The 19,749-nt window shown below is 40.3% G+C and overlaps 1 protein-coding gene across 2 annotated transcripts in view; it reads left to right on the plus strand.

Moving 5' to 3' along the window:
* afg2a (AFG2 AAA ATPase homolog A) overlaps positions 1-19,749 on the plus strand; it is a 457,570-nt gene that overhangs the window by 349,655 nt on the left and 88,166 nt on the right. For both annotated transcript variants that reach the window (XM_072256115.1, XM_072256114.1), the window contains exon 15: positions 15,046-15,210. In XM_072256115.1, coding sequence (XP_072112216.1) covers positions 15,046-15,210 — 165 coding nt within the window. The remainder of the gene's footprint in view (positions 1-15,045; positions 15,211-19,749) is intronic.

Consider the following 19,749-nt stretch of genomic DNA (forward strand, 5'->3'; position numbering starts at 1 on the left):
TATGAAGACTGCCCTGGCCACTGTGTTCCGTGCCTGTTAATATGATGAACTGATAAGCGAAGCCTTGGGCCTACTCCAGGCTGCTCAGGGGTTCCGATCTGAGGACTCAATTTTGGTTCAGAATGTTTTTATTGTTTGCTTCAAAGGTTTGCATGATTTTAATTTTTTTTCTTTCTCTTGTACATCAAGTATTGGTCTTTTATTTTTGTTTCTTTTTTATTTGCATTCTTTCGGGGGTTTTTTTGCTTTGTGGCTACCTGTGAGCAAGAAAATCTCAAGTCTGTATAATTTATACATTTTTGACAATAAGTGAATCTTGAAGTCCCTTCACTTTCTTTTTAGGTTCAGTGTATGTTAGTTGAAGTTTCACCCTAAGTTGTGCTGACTTTGTATCTAGTGCTTCCTTCTTAACTTTACATCTTTCTTCTAAGGCTGTCCATGTTTCTTGCTGTATCATTATTTTTTTCTTTTCATTTCTGTATCCTAGACAAACCTCACTGCTCTCCTTGAAGAACGTGGCAATCTGTTTTCACATTTTGCCGATCTTGTCAACTAACACAGCCTTGTCAAGGTCTTACAAGGCCTGAAATCTGTTCTTAAGCTGAAATGTGAAGGCAGATCTCACACTGGGGTCTTTGAATGTCTCAACATCAAAATTTCTTTGTATATGTGCTTCTCAGCTTGAGTTTCATCACTGCTACAAAATGGTGGTGATCACTTCCTGCATCTGCTCCTCTCTTCACCTTTATGTCCTGCAAGGATCGTCTCCATGTACCATTGATTATCAAATGGTCAAACTGGTTCATGTCACATCCATTTCATGAGCACCATGTCAGTTTGTGGATTTCACGGTGTGGAACGAGGGTCCCTCCTATGATCAGATTGTTAATGACACAGAATTCCACCAGTTTTTCACCATTATTATTCATTGTTCCACATCCATGCATGCCCCTGACCCTAGTGAAGTGTGAGTTGTTATTTCCCATGTTAGCGGCATTTAGATCTCCCATGACGATGATTATGTCATGGCATAGTGTTAACTCTACCTCAGATTGCAGCTGTTCATAGAAGACATGCTTTTCTTCAATGTCACTGTCGTTAGTTGGAGCACAGCACTGGATCAAAGTCGTGTTCACTTGCTTCCCTTTCAGCCTGACTCTCATCAGCCTACTGTTGATTGGCTTCTATTCCAGAAAGCATTTCTCAATGCCTTTCTTCAAAGTGACGGCGTCATGATGCTAACCATCTTCCCTTAGTATGTATAAAACTGTTTCACCACTTGCTGCCTTTAGTCTGCCAGACCCATTCCATCTGCTTTCCTGAGACCCAGTATGTGTAGGATATAACAACGCATTTCTGCAGCTGTTTTTGCTAGCTTGCCAGTGTGGTATATGGTTCGTCATTCCGGAAACTAATTTCGGTCTTGGTCTTGGTGGTATTCAGGGCTTCCTTCAATACGCCAGTAGCTTCCTCTTGGTTTTCACGACTTTCAGTGATGCTAGTCCCAGGTGGAGACTTAGGAATACCGTTGCACACAGATGTAGAAGAATTCTTCAATGCTGTTTTCGTAACAGTTTTGTTTGACCAGTCAGGGTTGTTAGTTCCAAGCTGAACCCCTGAAACTGGAGGACCAATGAACCACACTTAGTTTGACTTCTACTTGTTGACTGTTTGGCATGTATGACCCCACCAAGAGCCAAGACATAGGCCTTGTCTGTAGTCAGCATAGCTGTTTGGATCTTTGAGACATGCAAGCCTCCAAACCATGACAAGGTTGTGGTGCTCTTGGAGGAATGGGGTATCACATGAAGAAAATATTGCTATAATTAAAAAGAGCTCTTTTGCAACAACATCTGGACTGGCTGTATACTGTTTGCGTCTCCTTACTAAAGAAGGGATATACTTGATCTCATGGAGTTAAACAAATTTTGATACATGGACTGTGTTAAGGGCACTATCCTATGCTCCTATTTCGTAGTAATTTATTGTAATGTATAGCTTCAATATCCATTTTGTATAATTTTGCTTCACAACTTTGGATGCAGGGTGACAGCTCCTGCTGATTTTGTTCACTTTTGCCATCTGTTTCACTCCTTGTTATTTAATTGATTCACTACTTCATTTATCCTTTCATTTCTGCAGCTATTCTCCTCTGTGAAAACTGATACATGTAATTTATCCACCATTCTTTCCATTTCCAGCAGGATGCATTGCTGTGCCATATTTCATTGGATACCTTTTCTTTAACTATTCTTTTACGTACTATGCATTTATGCAAAATTATTTGCAATTTCCTTTTATTGCCTGTGTTTCTCAGTTCTTCTAATCTTTATTGCTTCTTGTACAGTAATGCATTAAAGCAAATACACTGCTTTTGAAGCCAACATAAAAGATCAGTAGAGTGCTGTAGATTTTTGTGATTCTGGCAGAACCAGTTTTATTGGATGAGAGGCAAAACTCTCCTTAACTCAGGCAAAACAAAGTGGAAATGAAAATATTTGGAAGAAGGTTGATCAGTAGATGAAGCAATACTATCAAAGTGACTAAGCTTGTCTGGCATAATGGAATAATATTCAATATGAGTTCCCAAGTCAATTTTCCCTCATGCAATTCAATATTCTCCTCACTTAATTTAAAATAGCTTCTCTCTTTGCCTTTATTTGTGAATCAAGCATTTGAATCCTTCCTACACAAGTCCCTATCACAGCTGAAGGTCATCAGAATTCTGTAGCAAAGGCACCTTTGGTTGTTTCCTTGGATGTGTATGTGTTATCAAAATTAAATCCTATAATTTTCATAAGTTACAGTTAACTTCTAAGACACAAAGCTAAACATTTTGTTTGAAATTGGATCACGAGCCCCAAATCAACATGCACAACATGACTTCATCTTAATAGGAACTCAGAGACATTATGTATTGAATATCTGAAAGATAGTCTACAATTTACAATTGGTGTGTTTGCATGCCCGCAGATAGCAGTATGTGCACAAGCAGACCTTCATAGTTTGCGAGGTCAAAATCAGAATCCAATTTATTATAACAGACATAGATGATATGAAATGTGTTGCTTTGCATTAGCTGTGTAGTACAAACATATTAAATTATTATGCACAGTATTAAGTAAAAGAGCTCTGTCTGAGCAGATCCCTGGTTCTAGAGAACAGAGAGAGAACACACTTCAAATAGATTTTTTAAAAGTAGAATATTGGCCTCTTTGCAGACTCTAAAAGTTCTACCCCTGCCCTGCTCCACCACCCCATCCACCGCCAGGCATGGGAGGGACACAGTAGATTGATCAGCGCCATCTACCAGTTTGTTGATGAAGGGTCACTAGTTCCAACTCTCCTTATGAAGGATTTTGGGCCGAGCGCATTGACCGTTTCTTTCCCTCCATTGTTGCTACCTGACCTGCTGAGACCATCCAGCATTTTGTGTATGCTGTTTAGGATTTCCAGCATCTGCACAATCTTTTTGTGTGTCTGTTGAACCCATGTCTTGTCTCCTTTTGACTACCCCCCTCAGTTGATTCATTCGCCATCTTGGTTCCTTAACTATCAACCCATTGGTTGCTTGATCTCTAGCTACCAACCCTCAGCTATTTCATCACTACTCGCTTGTCTCTCTCTACTGATCTACCAGTTAATGTCTCTCCTGCAAGGGAGACATCTTGGTGATAACATCCTGCACGATCCTGGCTGGGCCTTTTAGCAGTAAGAGGCAGTCAAAACAAAGCCTGCCTACATCTGATGTGGGGAATGGAAAAATGGTAACTAGCACCCAACAAATACTTTAATCAACACACACTAAGTGCTGGAGGAACTCAGCAATAAGACAGCATCTATGAAGGAGAATAAACAGTTGACATTTTGGATTCAGAATCAGAATCAGGTTTAATATTGCCAGCATATGTCATGACATTTGTTAACTTAGCAACAGCACTACAATGCAATACATGATCAAAAAAGAAAAAATAAGTAAATCAATTATAGTATATATGTATATTAAATAGTTAAATTAAAAATAGTGCAAAAACAGAAATAATAAAAAGTAGTGAGGTAGTGTTCATGGGTTCAGTGTCCATTCAGAAATCGGATGGCAGAGAACAAGCTGCTCCTGAATCACAGAGTGTGTGCTTTCAGGCTTCTGTACCTCCTTCTTGATGGTAACAGTGAGAAGAGGGCATGTCTTGGGTGATGGGGGTCCTAAATAATGGATTCCAACTTTGAGGCACTGCTCCTTGAAAATGTCTTGGATACCAAGAAGCTGACTAGTTTTACAACTTTCTGTACCTTCTATCGATCCTGTTCAGTAGCTGGCACACCCCCCCCGCCCATACCAGACAGTGATGCAGCCAGTCAGAATGCTCTCTGTCGTATATCTGTAGAAGTTGTAGAGTGTTTTAGGTTGCAAACCAGATCTCCTCAAACTCCTAATGAAATGTAGCTACTGTTTTGCCTTCTTTATAGCTGCATCAACATGTTGGGACCAGGTTAGATCCTCAGAGATGTTGACACCCAGGAACTTGATATTGCTCACTCGTTCCACTTCTGATCCGTCTATGAGAAATAGTTCATGTTCCCTCATCCTATCCTTTCTGAAGTCCACAATCAACTCTTTGGTCTTACTGACGATGAGTACAAGGTTGTTGCAAATTAATTAATTTATCACACGTACATCAAGATTTGGGCTGAAATCCTTCATCAGGACTGGAAAGGCAGAGGACAGAATAAGAAGATGGGGGGGGTAGGTGAAGGAGTACAAGCTGGCATGTAGTAGGTGAACCAGGTGAGGGGGAAGGTGGGTGAGTAGAGAAGGGGGGATGAAGTAAGAAGCTGGAATGAGATAGATGGAGAAGTAAAGGGCTGAAGAATAAGACATCTAATAAGAGAGGACAGTGGCCTATGGAAGAAAGAGAAGGAAAGGGGGAATAAGAGGATGGTAATGAGCAGGTGAGGAGAAGAGAAGAGGGAGAGGTTAAGCAGAATGTGGAATGTAGAAAAGAGAGATGGAGGGAGGGAGAAGAGATTACCAGGTTAGAGAAATCAAAGTCTGAATCAAATTACTGCAGTTTGGCTTTCTGTCTTCAACACACCATGCCTCTTAAAGGATTTGTTGAAAGGTTCTATTACAGGAATCACCTCTCAACTGCGTGAGGGTTCTTGCTTTGGAGCTGCTGCATGACTGACTGTAGCTGCTCGATTTCTTCATTTTCATATATATAAAAGGGTGGAAGTTGCTGTCAGTTACATACAGTAGAGTAACTTAAGCATTCTGAGAGTTTCATCAAAGTTTCCAGCAACATCTGGGTGATTAAGAACATTGGCATCCTCATTTATGAATGATTTAAAACTTCAATTTATTTTTTGTTCTATACTTTTTGTTCTTTTCACCATTTCCTATTTTCTAAAATACCTCTGCATAGTTCAGTTGTTTTTCTTTGTTCTGCCTCTCTTTCTATATATAGAAAATCTGACCAATATTATCTGCAATCCTAATTGCAGGGTTATGTTTGAATGCCAAAACTTGGTGCATTTTAAAGTGTGCAGCATATTTTTAAAATGTATTTTAAATAGTTTTAAGTGAACACACTGGTGTTGACTTCACTAACTATTATTAGTAACAGCTGGCAGACTTCAGCTAACCTTTTCCTGCAGCTGTTTCTGTTGTTCGTTTTGTTCCCCTCCTGTATTCTACCAAAATTCAGGTGGAATGAAGTGGTTATAAAAGCGTCCATCAACACTCGAGCAGCTTGCCAAGCCAAGTATTTAGGTTGGAAGTTATACCTCCCCAACTGCTTCAAAACAGGAAGTAAGTCTGTTAAGTGATGGATGGCTGTACTTTGCCTAGAGGAGAAAAAAAAACTTTACTTCTGGGCGCTGAATGAGTTCTGCAGTTGTTCAGTTTTAAAAGAAAACAGACTTTCACAGAAGGACGGTTACTCCCCTTTCAGAGCTGGTCTAGGCAGATCTTGTCTTTGCTGAAAATATTCCAAACCGATAGTCCTGACAGAGTCAGCCTGCAGGATTCTGCAGAGTCTGTGGATTCAATACAACATGTGCTTAACTTCAGGGTTTAATCTGCAAATGCTCTCTCAGTTACCCCTGTTCTGACAGGGTAAACTCTCAGTATTGTGACATATTCCTCATGATCACGTGATGCAGGGTGTGTTTCCTTTTCACTCACTGTGCATAAGCCAATAATTTGATATGGCAGCACCTGATATGTACATGGCTGTGTAAATTGTGCCACAGGTAGACTGCACATTGCCTGGCCATCCATATGTATACATGATCCCACTGGTTTTTGAGCTATTAATTTAATTCCTTTCATGGTCAAGTTCAGGTTACCACTGTCTCCAGGAAGCAGACTAAAGTTATGGCACCACTAATGTTTTAACAAAATTGAACAAAACTTTGTGCAGTTTAAGAAAAACGTCAGTAAGATTCATAATTCTCATTACTAATCCCTGTCTATCTACATACTCGTCTACATTAGCTAGTTCTTCCCATTTGCAAGATGTTTCAGTTATTTGTCTTGTTGCATCATTTTAGATACCGCTGTGATATGAAATAGAATTTTAACTCTGTTGAGCTACCCGACGCTATATGAAAAATCACATTATTGTCTAATCTGAACTATGTCAGTTCATGTTTGTTAAAGGCAGCAAGCTGGAAGAAAAACATTTCAAGAAATTTGGAACAGTCAGTTCTGAGAAACAGAGGATTCTTTTTTCCTAACTTGTACTGTAAGAGCCGTTTGAATACTTGTCTCATTTAATAAATTGGAAGTTTTTTTTGTTTACATATGTTAATAACTCACACAACCAGGATCTGTATTTAACTACAAAATTTCTTTTAAGATAGTGAAATTATTTTCCTGATCTATTTATAATCCATTGAATACAAGGCAAATTTTTATGGTCCTTTGGTACCAGGAATAAGCTTCACATACAGATGTAGTTATAGGATTTTACCATTCATTGGTGTGAGGAAGTAGAGGTAAGCATTGGAAGAGAAATGGCAGTGTACAAGACTGTAGTAAATAGTTGCTCCTTTTCTTCTTTGTGAAGCATCATTAGACATTATATAAATGGTTAATGTATTCGTAATACAGATGATTCCGGTTAATTGAGCCATTGGCTAATCAAGGCGGCCGTTTATTTAGGACAACTCTTAAAGAACAAAACCTAATCGAAAAAAATGGCCATAATCCCCTTATTTATTGACAATAAACTGGACTGGTCAAAGAACACTGAGGCTGTCTACAAGAAGGGTCAGAGCCGTCTCTATTTCCTGAGGAGACTGAGGTCCTTTAGCATCTGTCGGACGATGCTGAAGATGTTCTACGCGTCTGTGGTGGCCAGTGCTATCATGTTTGCTGTTGTGTGCTGGGCAGCAGGCTGAGGGTAGCAGACACCAACAGAATCAACAAACTCATTCGTAAGACTAGTGATGTTGTGGGGATGGAACTGGACTCTCTGACGGTGGTGTCTGAAAAGAGGATGCTGTCTAAGTTGCATGCCATCTTGGACAGTGTCTCCCATCCACTACATAATGTACTGGTTGGGCACAGGAGTACATTCAGCCAGAGACTCATTCCACCGAGATGCAACACAGAGCGTCATAGGAAGTCATTTCTGCCTGTGGCCACCAAACTTTACAACTCCTCCCTTGGAGGGTCAGACACCCTGAGCCAATAGGCTGGTCCTGGACTTATTTCCTGGCATAATTTACATATTATTATTTAATTATTTATGGTTTTATATTGCTATATTTATACTCTATTCTTGGTTGGTGCAACTGTAACGAAACCCAATTTCGTTCGGGATCAATAAAGTATGACTATGACTATTTATTTGGGACACTATGCTGCTTAATTGGGACAGGAGTCTGTTGAGTTTCTAACTAGTGTTAGACTCAAACACCTATGTGGCCATTAGAGCAAACAGTTTTTAAATAATGTCGGTTGCATGTGTTTGTGTTCAAAATTCAGTGATTTTTGTCACTGCTAGTTGGTAAGAAATAAGCAGTAAGACAATTTAGAACTGTTTTGTTCACTGGGGTTTCAAGCATTCAAACTTGGAGATACCAGACACAGCCAGGAGAGAAACTGAAATGATGTTACTACTTCAGCAAGTCAGGAACTACGAAGAATTTAAAGGTTTCGACAACCATCTTGAATGTTACAATGAAAAAGAAGATTTGGAGGATACAATCATCATAGATTGTCTGAAGGCAGTCCATTGTCTATACTAGGTACATGCGCTGATTTTGTTCATTTACTGTCAATCTAAAGAAAGAGGTAGCATACACTGGATATGAAGATAAATATTAGGAACTAATAGACAGTCTTATAGTAGTGTGGTAGTAGTTGTAGTGTTCTAGTTCATTCTGTTTTTCATTTAATTACATAATTTGTAACTCAGTTAAACGGTAGTTTGTCTTTTTTTGTACCTTTTTAACTATTTTCATGAAACTTCAGTTAATTGGGGCAGCCGCTTAATTGGGCTAAAATGTACTGGTGCCGATGTGTCCTGATTAACTGGACTCCTCTGTATATGCAACTTAGAATGTTACAGAGTCGACAAAAAAGTCGCACAGCAAAAGTCTCTGGAAATCATAGTACCATGCAATACATGCAACCCCCAGGATATAGGGGGTACGATCCTAGAAAATGGGCCTTATCATGATTTTCAGTAACACAAATCCACTTAACCTACACGTGCGTACTTTATTTAGATGTTTTTCATATAAAATTCTTGTGAACAAATGTTCCATATCTCAAATTTTTGATAGTGATTTGTAAATTTCCTTAACTTCCTGAATTCCCTTGGAAGTCTATAACTCTGGAGTTATATGTGTTTTGTTGTTTTAAAATTTACATAATTTGATGAAGTGTCAGAGGTGCTACTATTCTGCTAGCCTTAAATATATCTAGTTTGTAAAGATGAGCTAAAATAAGCCAAATAATATTACATGGTTAACAGTAATCGAATAGTTTTTAGTAATTCTTCACATGCTGCCAGTCTCATGTGCAGTACAATTGTGGTGTTGTTGAGGGATTAAAACCTTGCACAAGCTATCAATAAAGTGGTATTTTGCTGTAATTTAACAATGTTAATGAAATATAATCTTCAAAATTTACACAGATCCCCAACAGCAAGCTATCAGGTAAAGGCTGCATTGCAGTTCACCCTATCACATTGCTGAATTTATTATTTGAAGGTATTTAGTTGACAGTTTTGTTTCTATCCAACATCAAATGAATCTGTGAATGTGGCATTTATAACTTAAATACACAAAAATATTAATATTTCCTGTATATCATGGAAGTTATTCAAAGAATACAGCCTACCCACTTTGTACCATATTTTCCCTAGCACTTTGTTATTAGGCTTTTAGTTCACAGTTCTGCTGGGTGGTTTCTGTTCTGCAAGATTACTCTGATTTTTAGCCACATCTGTGAATCTTGTCAGATTCTCTGCACACCACTTGTAATCACATGTTTAATCTGTGGTGAGTACCCCCATGAGGAAATGGAGAAATCAGCTGTTTGTGATGAAGGATGAAATCAAGTATGTAAAACAAAAGCAATATTTACAGTATTTACAAGTTCTGTCAGGTCCCACTTCACTCCTAAGACATTGTTCACAATAGGCATTTCAGGAAGCTGCTTGGATTTGTCCACAATTTAGTATATGTGATTTTAATGTTGTGTAGGTAGACGGTTTCAGAATGAGAAGCTGTCAGTTGTGAAACTGTATATGCTGCAACTCAAATAACCAGCAGCATACCTCAGTAAGCGTAGGAATAATGGTAGAGGGAAGGAATATACTGCAGCTCTAACATTTAGCTGTATTTAGAAACTTCTGAGGTCAGAATTTGAGTACCCATACAGAGAGTGCAGATAGTAAGATGAAAAACCTTAGATTTGTATTTTACAGTGGTCATCTATGTTTCTTTCTAAGGATCTTTGCTCAGTCCACAGAGGAAACTAAGATTCTGTGTATACTGTTTCACCTTGACTTACAAGTAAGCTCCCATGTGGAACATAAGCTGTCCAGGTAAATGCCTGTGAGTGGATCAAGAAAGGGTTAAGCTTACGTCTGCAGGTTTTAGGTTGATGATGTGCCAGTAATGTCCAGCAGACAACCACAAATCAAGACAAGATAATGATCGTAGATCTGGCAGATAATCTTTAGGTGAATTTTAGCACGGAAGTATAAAATGACACTTTCTGGAAGGTGGAGTACAAGGCAAATGGGAATCTTACACTAAAACATTAAAGGGAGAACCAAAAAGTGTTTAAACTTGAATATACATAAATGAAAGGATAACTTGATAATTATTAAAGAACACACTTTGAAGTGGAGACTTTTTCATATTGGGATTTATTTAAAAAAATTAAAGATATAATCTTGGATCTTGTGCACTGATCCACTGCCTGCATTCACCCCACCCCCCCGCACTAATCCCACAGCTACCTTCTTTAGCCACCTGCGGTAGGCAGCACTGGAAGCCCTTACTCAAAGCAGAGTGAGCCACAGATGGTGACCAGTCTACAAAGCTCTACTCCCAGTATCACCTTGACGAGTGACGATAGCTTTCAACAGTTTAATACATCTTTCACACTTTAGAGACATTTTTAAAAAATAATTAAAAATAAATGTAAACTTAAAAAGTGAGCAACCAGCTTAGCTTTATTTAATGCCAGTTGTTCGAATGATGAGGGTCCAGTTGCAGTTGATAAAACTGCACAAATCATTTGTTTGGCTTTCTGTTTGCTGTCCAACTTTCAGAGGTGTGTCAAGAGCATAGAAAGTGCATTGTGGATTCTGGGAGAGTTGAGTTTTTGTTAAGAGAAAAGAGAGTAACAGATCCTTTTTACATTAGGATTTTTATAATGTATTTCAGGAACAACTATTTCTGTTGATGGAAGCTTTACTGAGTAGAGGCGTACTTGTAAGAATATCAGCGAAGTTAATCAAAAATTTATTTTACACAAGATTGTATGTTTAATCATTTTAATATGGGAGGTAGAGAAGTATTTGAAATTGGAGTTATTGCTTGGATGTTAGAAAGGGGATTAAAAGAAAAGCATCTTCAAAGTACAAAGATGGGCTACATGATCTTCTGTAAATTTTTATCTGGGCCTTGTCGATGATTGTAAGTTCAGCATTTTGATGAAGTATCAAAATGTAATCTTGTATGGCCAGTGTTTTATGGTACATCATGTGTGATCCCAGTACCCAAGAAGAACCAACCGAAAATCTTGAATTACTACCGTCTAGTGGCCCTGACCTCACACATCATGAAGACCTTGGATCAAGAGGCTTGTCCCGGCTCACCTCCAATCCCTGGTCAGATCAGCCCTCGATCCCCTGCACATCATCTCCTGCCTACCAGGAGCATATTGAAGACTGCAATGTTTTCATCTACCTGCTAAACAGAGCCTACTCCCATTTGGATAAGCAGGGCAGCATTTGACGATCATGTCTTCAGTGCCATATAGCCCTCTTTGTTGGGGGAAAAGCTCTGTTCAATGCAGGTTGCACTTCCTTTGTACCCTGGTTAATGGACTACCTGACTGGCAGACCACAGTTTGTGCGGCTTCAGAGCTGTGTGTCAGACATGGCTATAAGCAGCACTGCAGCCCCACAGGGGACCGTATTGGCTTCCTTCCTGTCTACCCTGTATGCCTCGGATTTTAGATGCAACACTGAGTTATGTCATCTGCAGAAATTCTCTGATGGCTCAACAATAGTTGGGTGTATAAAGGGAGGACGGCAGGATGAATACAGGGCCCTGGTGGAGGACTTTGTCAAATGGTGTAAGCTGAATCATCAGTAAAACAAAGGAGATGATGATGGACTTTAGATTAGATTAGATTCAACTTTATTGTCATTGTGCTGAGTACAGATACAAAGCCAATGAAATGCAGTTAGCATCTAACCAGAAATGCAAAGAATGGTGTTATTTACAAAATAACTGCAAATAAAAAGTAAGTGCTACAGCACACAAATATAAAAGTACTGAGACAGTACAATATGGGTGCAATACTGCTTAGCGCTGTGATGTGAGGTTCAGCAGGGTCACAGCCTCAGGAAAGAAGCTTTTCCTGTGCCTGCTGGTGTGGGAGCGGAGGCTCCTAGGTGCCTACCAGATGGGAGGAGAGTAAAAAGTCCATGGTTAGGGTGAGATGCATCCTTGATAATGCTTTTCACCCTGCCCAGGCAGCATTTATGGTAGATGTTCTCAATGGTGGGCAATTGGGTGCTGATAATCTGCTACGCAGTTTTCACCACACGCTGGAGTGCTTTGAGGTCCATTACGGGACAATTGCCATACCACACTGAGATGCAGTTGGTGAGTATGCTCTCAATGGCACAACGGTAAAAGTCTGTCAGTATCCTGGGACAGAGGTGAGCTTTCTTGATGCTCCGCAGGAAATAAAGGTGCCATTGCCCTTTTTGACCAGGATGGAGGAGTTCAGGGACCAGGTGAGATCCTCGGAAATGTGGACACCAAGGAATTTGAAGCTTGATACACGCTCCACTACAGCTCCATTGATGTAGATGGGGATGTGAGTGTGACTCCTGGCATGCCTGAAGTCCACAATGATCTCCCTGGTCTTCTGGGTGTTAAGGGCCAGGTTGTTGTCAGCACACCACGCGGTCAGGTGCTGGACCTCATCCCTGTAGGCCATCTCATCATCCCCTCCGATCAGGCCAACCACCATGGTGTCGTCTGCGAACTTGATTATGCAGTTAGAACCATGTACAAGAACACAGTCATAGGTGAAAAGGGAGTACAGAAGAGGGCTCAGCACACAGCCTTGAGGCACGCCAGTGTTCAGGGTGAGAGTGGAGGAGGAGAGGTTGTCTAACTTAACTGATTGGGGCCCGTTAGTCAGAAAGTCCAGGGTCCAATTGCAGAGGGATGAGCTGATACCAAGCTGGCGAAGTTTGGCGATCAGTTTGGAGGGGTTCACAGTATTGAATGCCGAACTAAAGTCAATGAACAGCATTCTGACATAAGAGTTGGGTCTGTCCAGGTGGGTCAGGGCAGAGTGAAGTGCCGTGGAGATGGCGTCCTCTGTTGACCTGTTGGTGCGATAGGCAAATTGATGGGGATCCAGGGTAGTGGGCAGACAGGATTTCAGATGTGATAGAACCAGTCTCTCAAAGCACTTTGCAATGATGGGGATGAGTGCAACTGGACAGAAGTCATTCAGGCCCGTGGCAGTGGAATGCTTCGGCACTGGCACAGTGGTGGCGATCTTGAAGCTTGTGGGGACAACTGCCTGGGCCAGGGACCAATTAAAAATGTCCGTGAAGGCCCCGGCGAACTGCCCTGCACAGACTCTGAGCACACGACCAGGTGTTCCATCCGGACCAGCTGCCTTCCGTACATGCACCCTGCTCAGGGCAGGGTGGCACAAACATCGGAGGTGGAAAGCGAGAGAGGCAGTTCACCAGGTGGGAAATCCGCTTTGAGGGTGATCTCCTTGTTCTCTCGGTCAAAGCGAGCGTAGCAGTAATTGAGCTCATCAGGGAGGGAAGCGGAGCTGGAAAGGGACACAGTACTAGATGGTTTGAAGTCTGTAATGACCTGTATGCCATGCCACATGCACCAGGGGTCCGAGGAGTTGAAATGCTCCTCGGTTCTCTGTTTGTATATGTGTTTAGCCTGAGAGATTCCCCTCCTCAGGTTGGCCCTGGCTGAGCTGTAAGCCTCCCGGTCTCCAGACCTGAAGGCTGAATCTCTGGCTTTCAGCAGGAGGCGAACTTCTCTGCTCATCCATGGTTTCTGATTGGGGAAAACTTCTATTTGTTCTTGTGATGTCACTCTATCTACACACTTGTTGATATGCTCAAGGACAGAGGTGGTATATAAGTCAATGTTAATCTAAAAAGACTAAGCCTGCACTGCTCCCTGTTACTATTGATGGTGAGGATATGGATGTGGTGAGGACCTACAAGTACCTGGGAGTGCACCTGGATGACAGACTTGAGTAGGGCACCAACATAGAGGCTGTGTACAAGAAGGACCAGAGTCAAAAAAAAATCCTGGTTTTACTTAAATATGTCAAATTATCTGTTCATTATCTGGCCAGCATGGTAGTGTAGCGGTGAGCAGAATACTTTACAGCACCAGCGACTCAGGTTCAATTCCCATCACTGTCCATAAGGAACGTGTACATTATTCCCATTACCAAATGGGTTTTCTCTGGGTGTGCTGGTTTCCTCCCACATTCCAATGATGTGTGGGTTAGGGTTAGTAATTGTAGGCAAGTCAAAAACATGGTAATGCTTGGACTGTGTTGTTCATTGATACAAACGATGCATTTCACTGGATGGTGAAATACTTTGATGTACGTCGACATATAAAGCTAATCTTTTCCTAAACTTACTCATACTTTTTTTTGCTTTTAGTTACATTTTCCTAAAAATGCAATATTTTAAAATGTTATATTTATTTAAATCTCTTTAAATAGTTTGGAAAGTATCCCTATCAGATACAATTAAAAAGATTTAAAAAGACGTTGATAGCCAACAGGCCTGTTTCACTTCACCAACAAATGTCGGGTGTGGACTGAGTTTATTCAGCTATCCGGATCCCAAAATAAGAAGGGACAAGAATTATGCATGTTAAGCCTGACCCTTGTTTTCAGCAGAAAAAAAGGATATCTGGTGTGTAGTTTCCTGCATTCAATCTCCCTCCCTTCATCTGTTTTCCTCCATGATTGAACCTAGATGGTTTTATGGAAAACAGTGTTTTCAACTAAGAGCCTGATCAGTGAAAATCTTTGGAAGCGCACCATACAAGAGGGAGTTAATGAACAAAGCATTGCTTGATACTTCCACACCCAGCCTCCTAGTTCCAGTTAGAGGGCTACCGCTGAATCCGCCTTGAGATTCACTCGCTTTCCTCAAATTAAGGACGCGGTCTACAAGGCTTTAGATGACGCATTTGCCACAAGAGGAGCCAAACTCAACCCAATTCTGTGTGAAGGAGTATAAACGATTCTCTAATTTCTTGCAGGCTTTGATGCGTCCTGGACGGATTGACCGTATTATATATGTACCATTGCCCGATACCCCAACTCGAGCAGAGATTTTCAAGCTGCAGTTTCGTTCCATGCCGATCGGTGATGACGTATGTTTGGATTATCTAGTGAACAGGACCCAGAAGTACTCTGGAGCTGAGGTAAGCACCAATTAAAGTTCCTTGAGTGCAAATTAAATTCATGGGTTTTGCAAATCTGGTACCCTTTGCATCCCAGTGCTATCTTGATAATTTACATGGAAGTTTCTTCTCTTTTTCTGTTCTTTCTAATTAATTAAAATAGTCAAGATCAAATTCCCGGTGAGTATAAGTTCATAAACTTGGAATTCCTCTCACATAATTTAATTGACAATAATTTTGTGATTTAATTGAGAAAAGTTCTGAAGATGGATATCTTGAGACGTTTGCCTATCTTTGATAATGAACCAGCCAGTAGTATTTTGAAGTTATCTAGAAGTTTTATTTTCTGAGTAACATGAAAGGACAGGAGCTGTTCACTGTATCTGATACAGGCTATACATCTGACATCAGTGTGCCCAGCACTGAAATTGGAAGTATGCCATCCCTCCTCTAATAGTCTTTGGATGAGTTAGGGCAGACCCACTCACCACAATTTTCCACTGTTATTTGTTGTTGTTGGCGCCGGTTTCTCCAGTAACTCTCCAAGTTCAATTGCAGTACGTTGTGTAGTGACCAAGGTTTCTTTCTTATTTTTGGCTTTGTTGTTTGCCAGTAGTTTAGAAAATCAGTCTTCAAATCTATTTGCCCTTAGGAGAGTAAACAGTGGCCCAGACTTTCCAGTAATAATGATGGCAAAACTCTCGGAGTTTTCCATCATATATCCGTGAAACTAGCACCAGCTGCAAAGTTTCATGCTTACATAATTTAGTGCAGAAATACTGGTTCATGTGACTCCTCTTCTACAGACCCCATTATATGCAAGTTTCTCCAATGAAATTGATGCTAGTCACTTGATGTATTTACAAATTTCTCTTGCTGTGAAGTCCCCTGTGGACATTCCATTTTGTTGTACAAGATCTGGCATTATTAAATAGCTATAACATGCCCTACCAAGCTCTTCTATCTAATTACTGCTTACCAGATTTCATGTAAGTAAATTTTAATTCCCTCAGTTGAACTTCAAGCAACAAAAGAGGAACCTCTCATATCAGCTAGAATTTCTGCATTAAATTATGCATGTGTGAAATTCTAAAGTTGCCATCAATCTCACTCTGTAGTATTGACAAACTGATAATTTTGCCTCATTTCTAGTGCAAAGTTTGTCCATAGTTCATACTCCAATGATGAATAGATTTGAATATTGATTTTTTATGATCTAGCACCTAACAAAGGCCAAAGTCAAAAGAAAATGTTTGCACACAATATACTGCAATTTTAATAAACATTTAAAAGACTTTACAGTCTGCCAAAAGACACATAATTAAGGCAGAAGTCGAAGGATCATACATCCAAAAAAATGAAATGCACTTTTTTTTCTTCCTGATTTGTTGTCTATGATAATTCTTTCATGGGACTTAACTGCTCAGACAGCATGATGGATGCCAGAGATTTTTATGAATTGACCCTCAACACAGTCAAATCAGATAAAGAAAGATCAATATCACAAAGATTGCTGAACCTTTGTGAGCAGTTTTCCACAAATTCTGCAGACAGCAGTTTTGCCTCACTGCTTCTGTAAGATTCAGTTGAATAAGCACTTTCTTACAAAATCACATTGCAATATGGATTCATCTACTTTGACATACTGTAGTAATTTTATGTATTGCTTCTGTGAAAAAAGCAGAAACTTCATGATTCTGATATAGGTCTCTATTGTGGACTGAGAGTGGGACAGGGGAAGGGAGAGTGGAGGGAGCAAAAGCACCAGAGAGGCATTCCGTAATGATAAATAAACCAGTTGTTTGGAATCAGATAACCTTGCCTGGTATCTCAGGGCTGGGTGCGGCTGCACCCGCACCACTCCCCCCCCCCACACCCTGGCTGTCCTTCTCTGCTACCTGTCCCACACCACTCCCACAGCACACCACCCTCACTATTCCCAACATCCTTTGCTCCTGCCAGATATACAAACTCGATGTCTTCTCCACATTAACAAATGCAGTACTGTGCAAAGGTCACCAGGAATATTTAGTAACTTAACAAAAATGTGGCTGGTTTGACAAGCTAGCACAAGATCTCAGCAATCATTTTGTATGTCTGTGAGGAAATGTCATTAAATTAAACTGAGTAACAATCAACTCAATTAGGATTGACCCTGGACAATAAAATTCTGTAAGATGCGAGGTATAGTGGTAAAAGGTGACTAAGTAGGCATAGAGAGAGTGTTGGAGAAGGGCTTAAACTCATGGCTTACCTACCAGCAAAATTTGCACTGGAATTTTCCTCAATTTTAGTGGCTTGACTTTATTATATAAACCACTCTATGGACACCACCAATACACCCTATGAAATCGTTCCTTTAATTTCACCCTTGATGTCTTTTCCTATATTTTTGTTTCTGTATAATAAATCTCACCAGTCATTCATTCATTTGTACGTCACAAGTATGCTGATATTTTGAATACAAAACAGCACATTTTCACCAAATTCCCATTTGGTATCTAATAATAGAAGACCACACTTGTGGCAGGAGAGTGAAAATAAAAGGTACACGTACTGTGAGCAAATGTGACCAGTTTTAAAAAGAACAGTTGGTATTTGGCCTTAGAAATAGCAGCAAACCTAGGACTTGTATTGTCAAAAGTGGAACTTACTGTACGGCAGATGATGTACGTTTCTTTCTTACATTTGAGTGTGGGACTTGGTAAGAATATTTGAATAATCCTGTCCAGGATCCTGTAACAAGTTAGATCTGATCCAATTATTTCTCAATAGGGCTGAGCATACCAAACACAATAATTCCTTTATTCCTTTATTTTAATTCTATTTGCTTAGCTTAATGTTATAATCCCCAATGCATTTTAATAGTTGTATCTATTTTAAGTTTTTGTGTTTTTTTAAATTTCTTTGCAATTTCATTGCTTTTGAAATGTGTTAGGATTATTTGAAAACAGCTATTTCAAAATCTCTCACAACAGCCACAGTCAGTGGAAGAAGTAATGCTTTGCCAACAGTTAAAAGTTTTGAAGGAAGGGCTTCCTCAACGCATTTTTGGAGACCCATTCAGCATCTGGCAACACAATTGAAGTCTGAGAACTTTCATGCCAGCAATCTGGACCCTTCTCATCTAGACTATGCAAGTAGAGAATGGGAAACTATAGAAAACATTTCTGGGCAGGTGGGCCAACCCAGAATGTGCTGGGGGCAGCCCGCAAATATCGTCATGCTTCCAGCACCAGCATAGCATGCCCACAACTAACCCGTGTATCTTTTTGGAACATCCAATATAACATGGATGGCACTCGAGGATGGGATTGAACCCAGGTTTCTGGTGTTGTGACTGTGCCACTTGGTATGAATGAACATTAAGTTTCCCTTTCAAAGTTTCATTGAATTCAGTTTTCAATGTTGCACACCTGATGCATGCAACTCATTGAATAAACACCCTGAGCTGCTCAGCTTGAAAATTACATGTCACTATTTAAAGAAAAGATGGGAATTCATAAACCTTCCCTGCTGACACCCTTCCTCAGTCAACGCTGCCAGAAATCGGATTAATTGGTCTTTCATCCGTTGCTGTGTATCGGAACTTGCTCTCTGCAGGGTATCTGCCCTTTTTGGAACAATGGTAACTAAACTTACAAAATAAGTCATTGTATCCAGAAATTAGGATATTTTGACTAATATTGTGAGTGGTAGAGAAATGCACATATTTCTTGAACAGAACTATTATTTGTGAGCTGGGGAAATGTTTTGATAGGCCTTCAAATCAAATAGTACTTTTAGTATTTAATCATGACTCATACAGTAAGTATAAATTACAGTTTAAGCTATCTATAAACCGTAGCCTGGAAATTACTGGATCGAATTACCAGAAAAATGCTTATGAAATTCTTCTCATAGAATTGCAGTGCAGAGGGAGGCCATTTGAGCCATTGTGCCTGTGCTATTTCTTTCAGCAAGCCTTTTCATTTCAAATATTTATCTAATTCTCCTTTGAAAGTTGCTGTTGTACTTGTTTTTATTGACTTTTAAACCAATACAATACAAACTGACTTGATTGCACTTCGTAAGATTGTTTGCTTCATATTGTGGTGGCTTTCTGTAACAATGACTTCAAGTAAAAACAGAAAATACAGGTGGTAATCATCAGATCAGGCAGTAAGTTAATACAGGTCGACCTTCACTAAGCCGACTACCTGTAATCCGGTTCCTTTGGTAATCCGGCACTGATTTAAAATTTTCCATGCAACTGTAATTTCAAATTTCCTGGGCACCGTACCAATCTGCTGTGCATTGTTTTGCTTGCGCTAGATCTGTTCACATGTTGGCGCCCTCTTGTAAGCACAGACAGGCGATTTCTGCTGGTTTTCCTGAATTTATTAATATCATTTGTTTGAGGCGTAGCCACCCGGCAGCTGCCCCTCTCACCCGCCAGCAGCGGGGGAGCTGGCGCGCACTGGGTCGGTCTGCCTTCTTGCCCGCCTGCCGGCAGTCGCGCACTTCCCTCTGGTGTCGCCCGACTAGCGCTCTGTTCTCTTCTGCCTACAACCTCAGATC

This window comes from Mobula birostris, chromosome 4 (genome assembly GCF_030028105.1).
Source record: "Mobula birostris isolate sMobBir1 chromosome 4, sMobBir1.hap1, whole genome shotgun sequence".
Taxonomy (NCBI): domain Eukaryota; kingdom Metazoa; phylum Chordata; class Chondrichthyes; order Myliobatiformes; family Myliobatidae; genus Mobula; species Mobula birostris.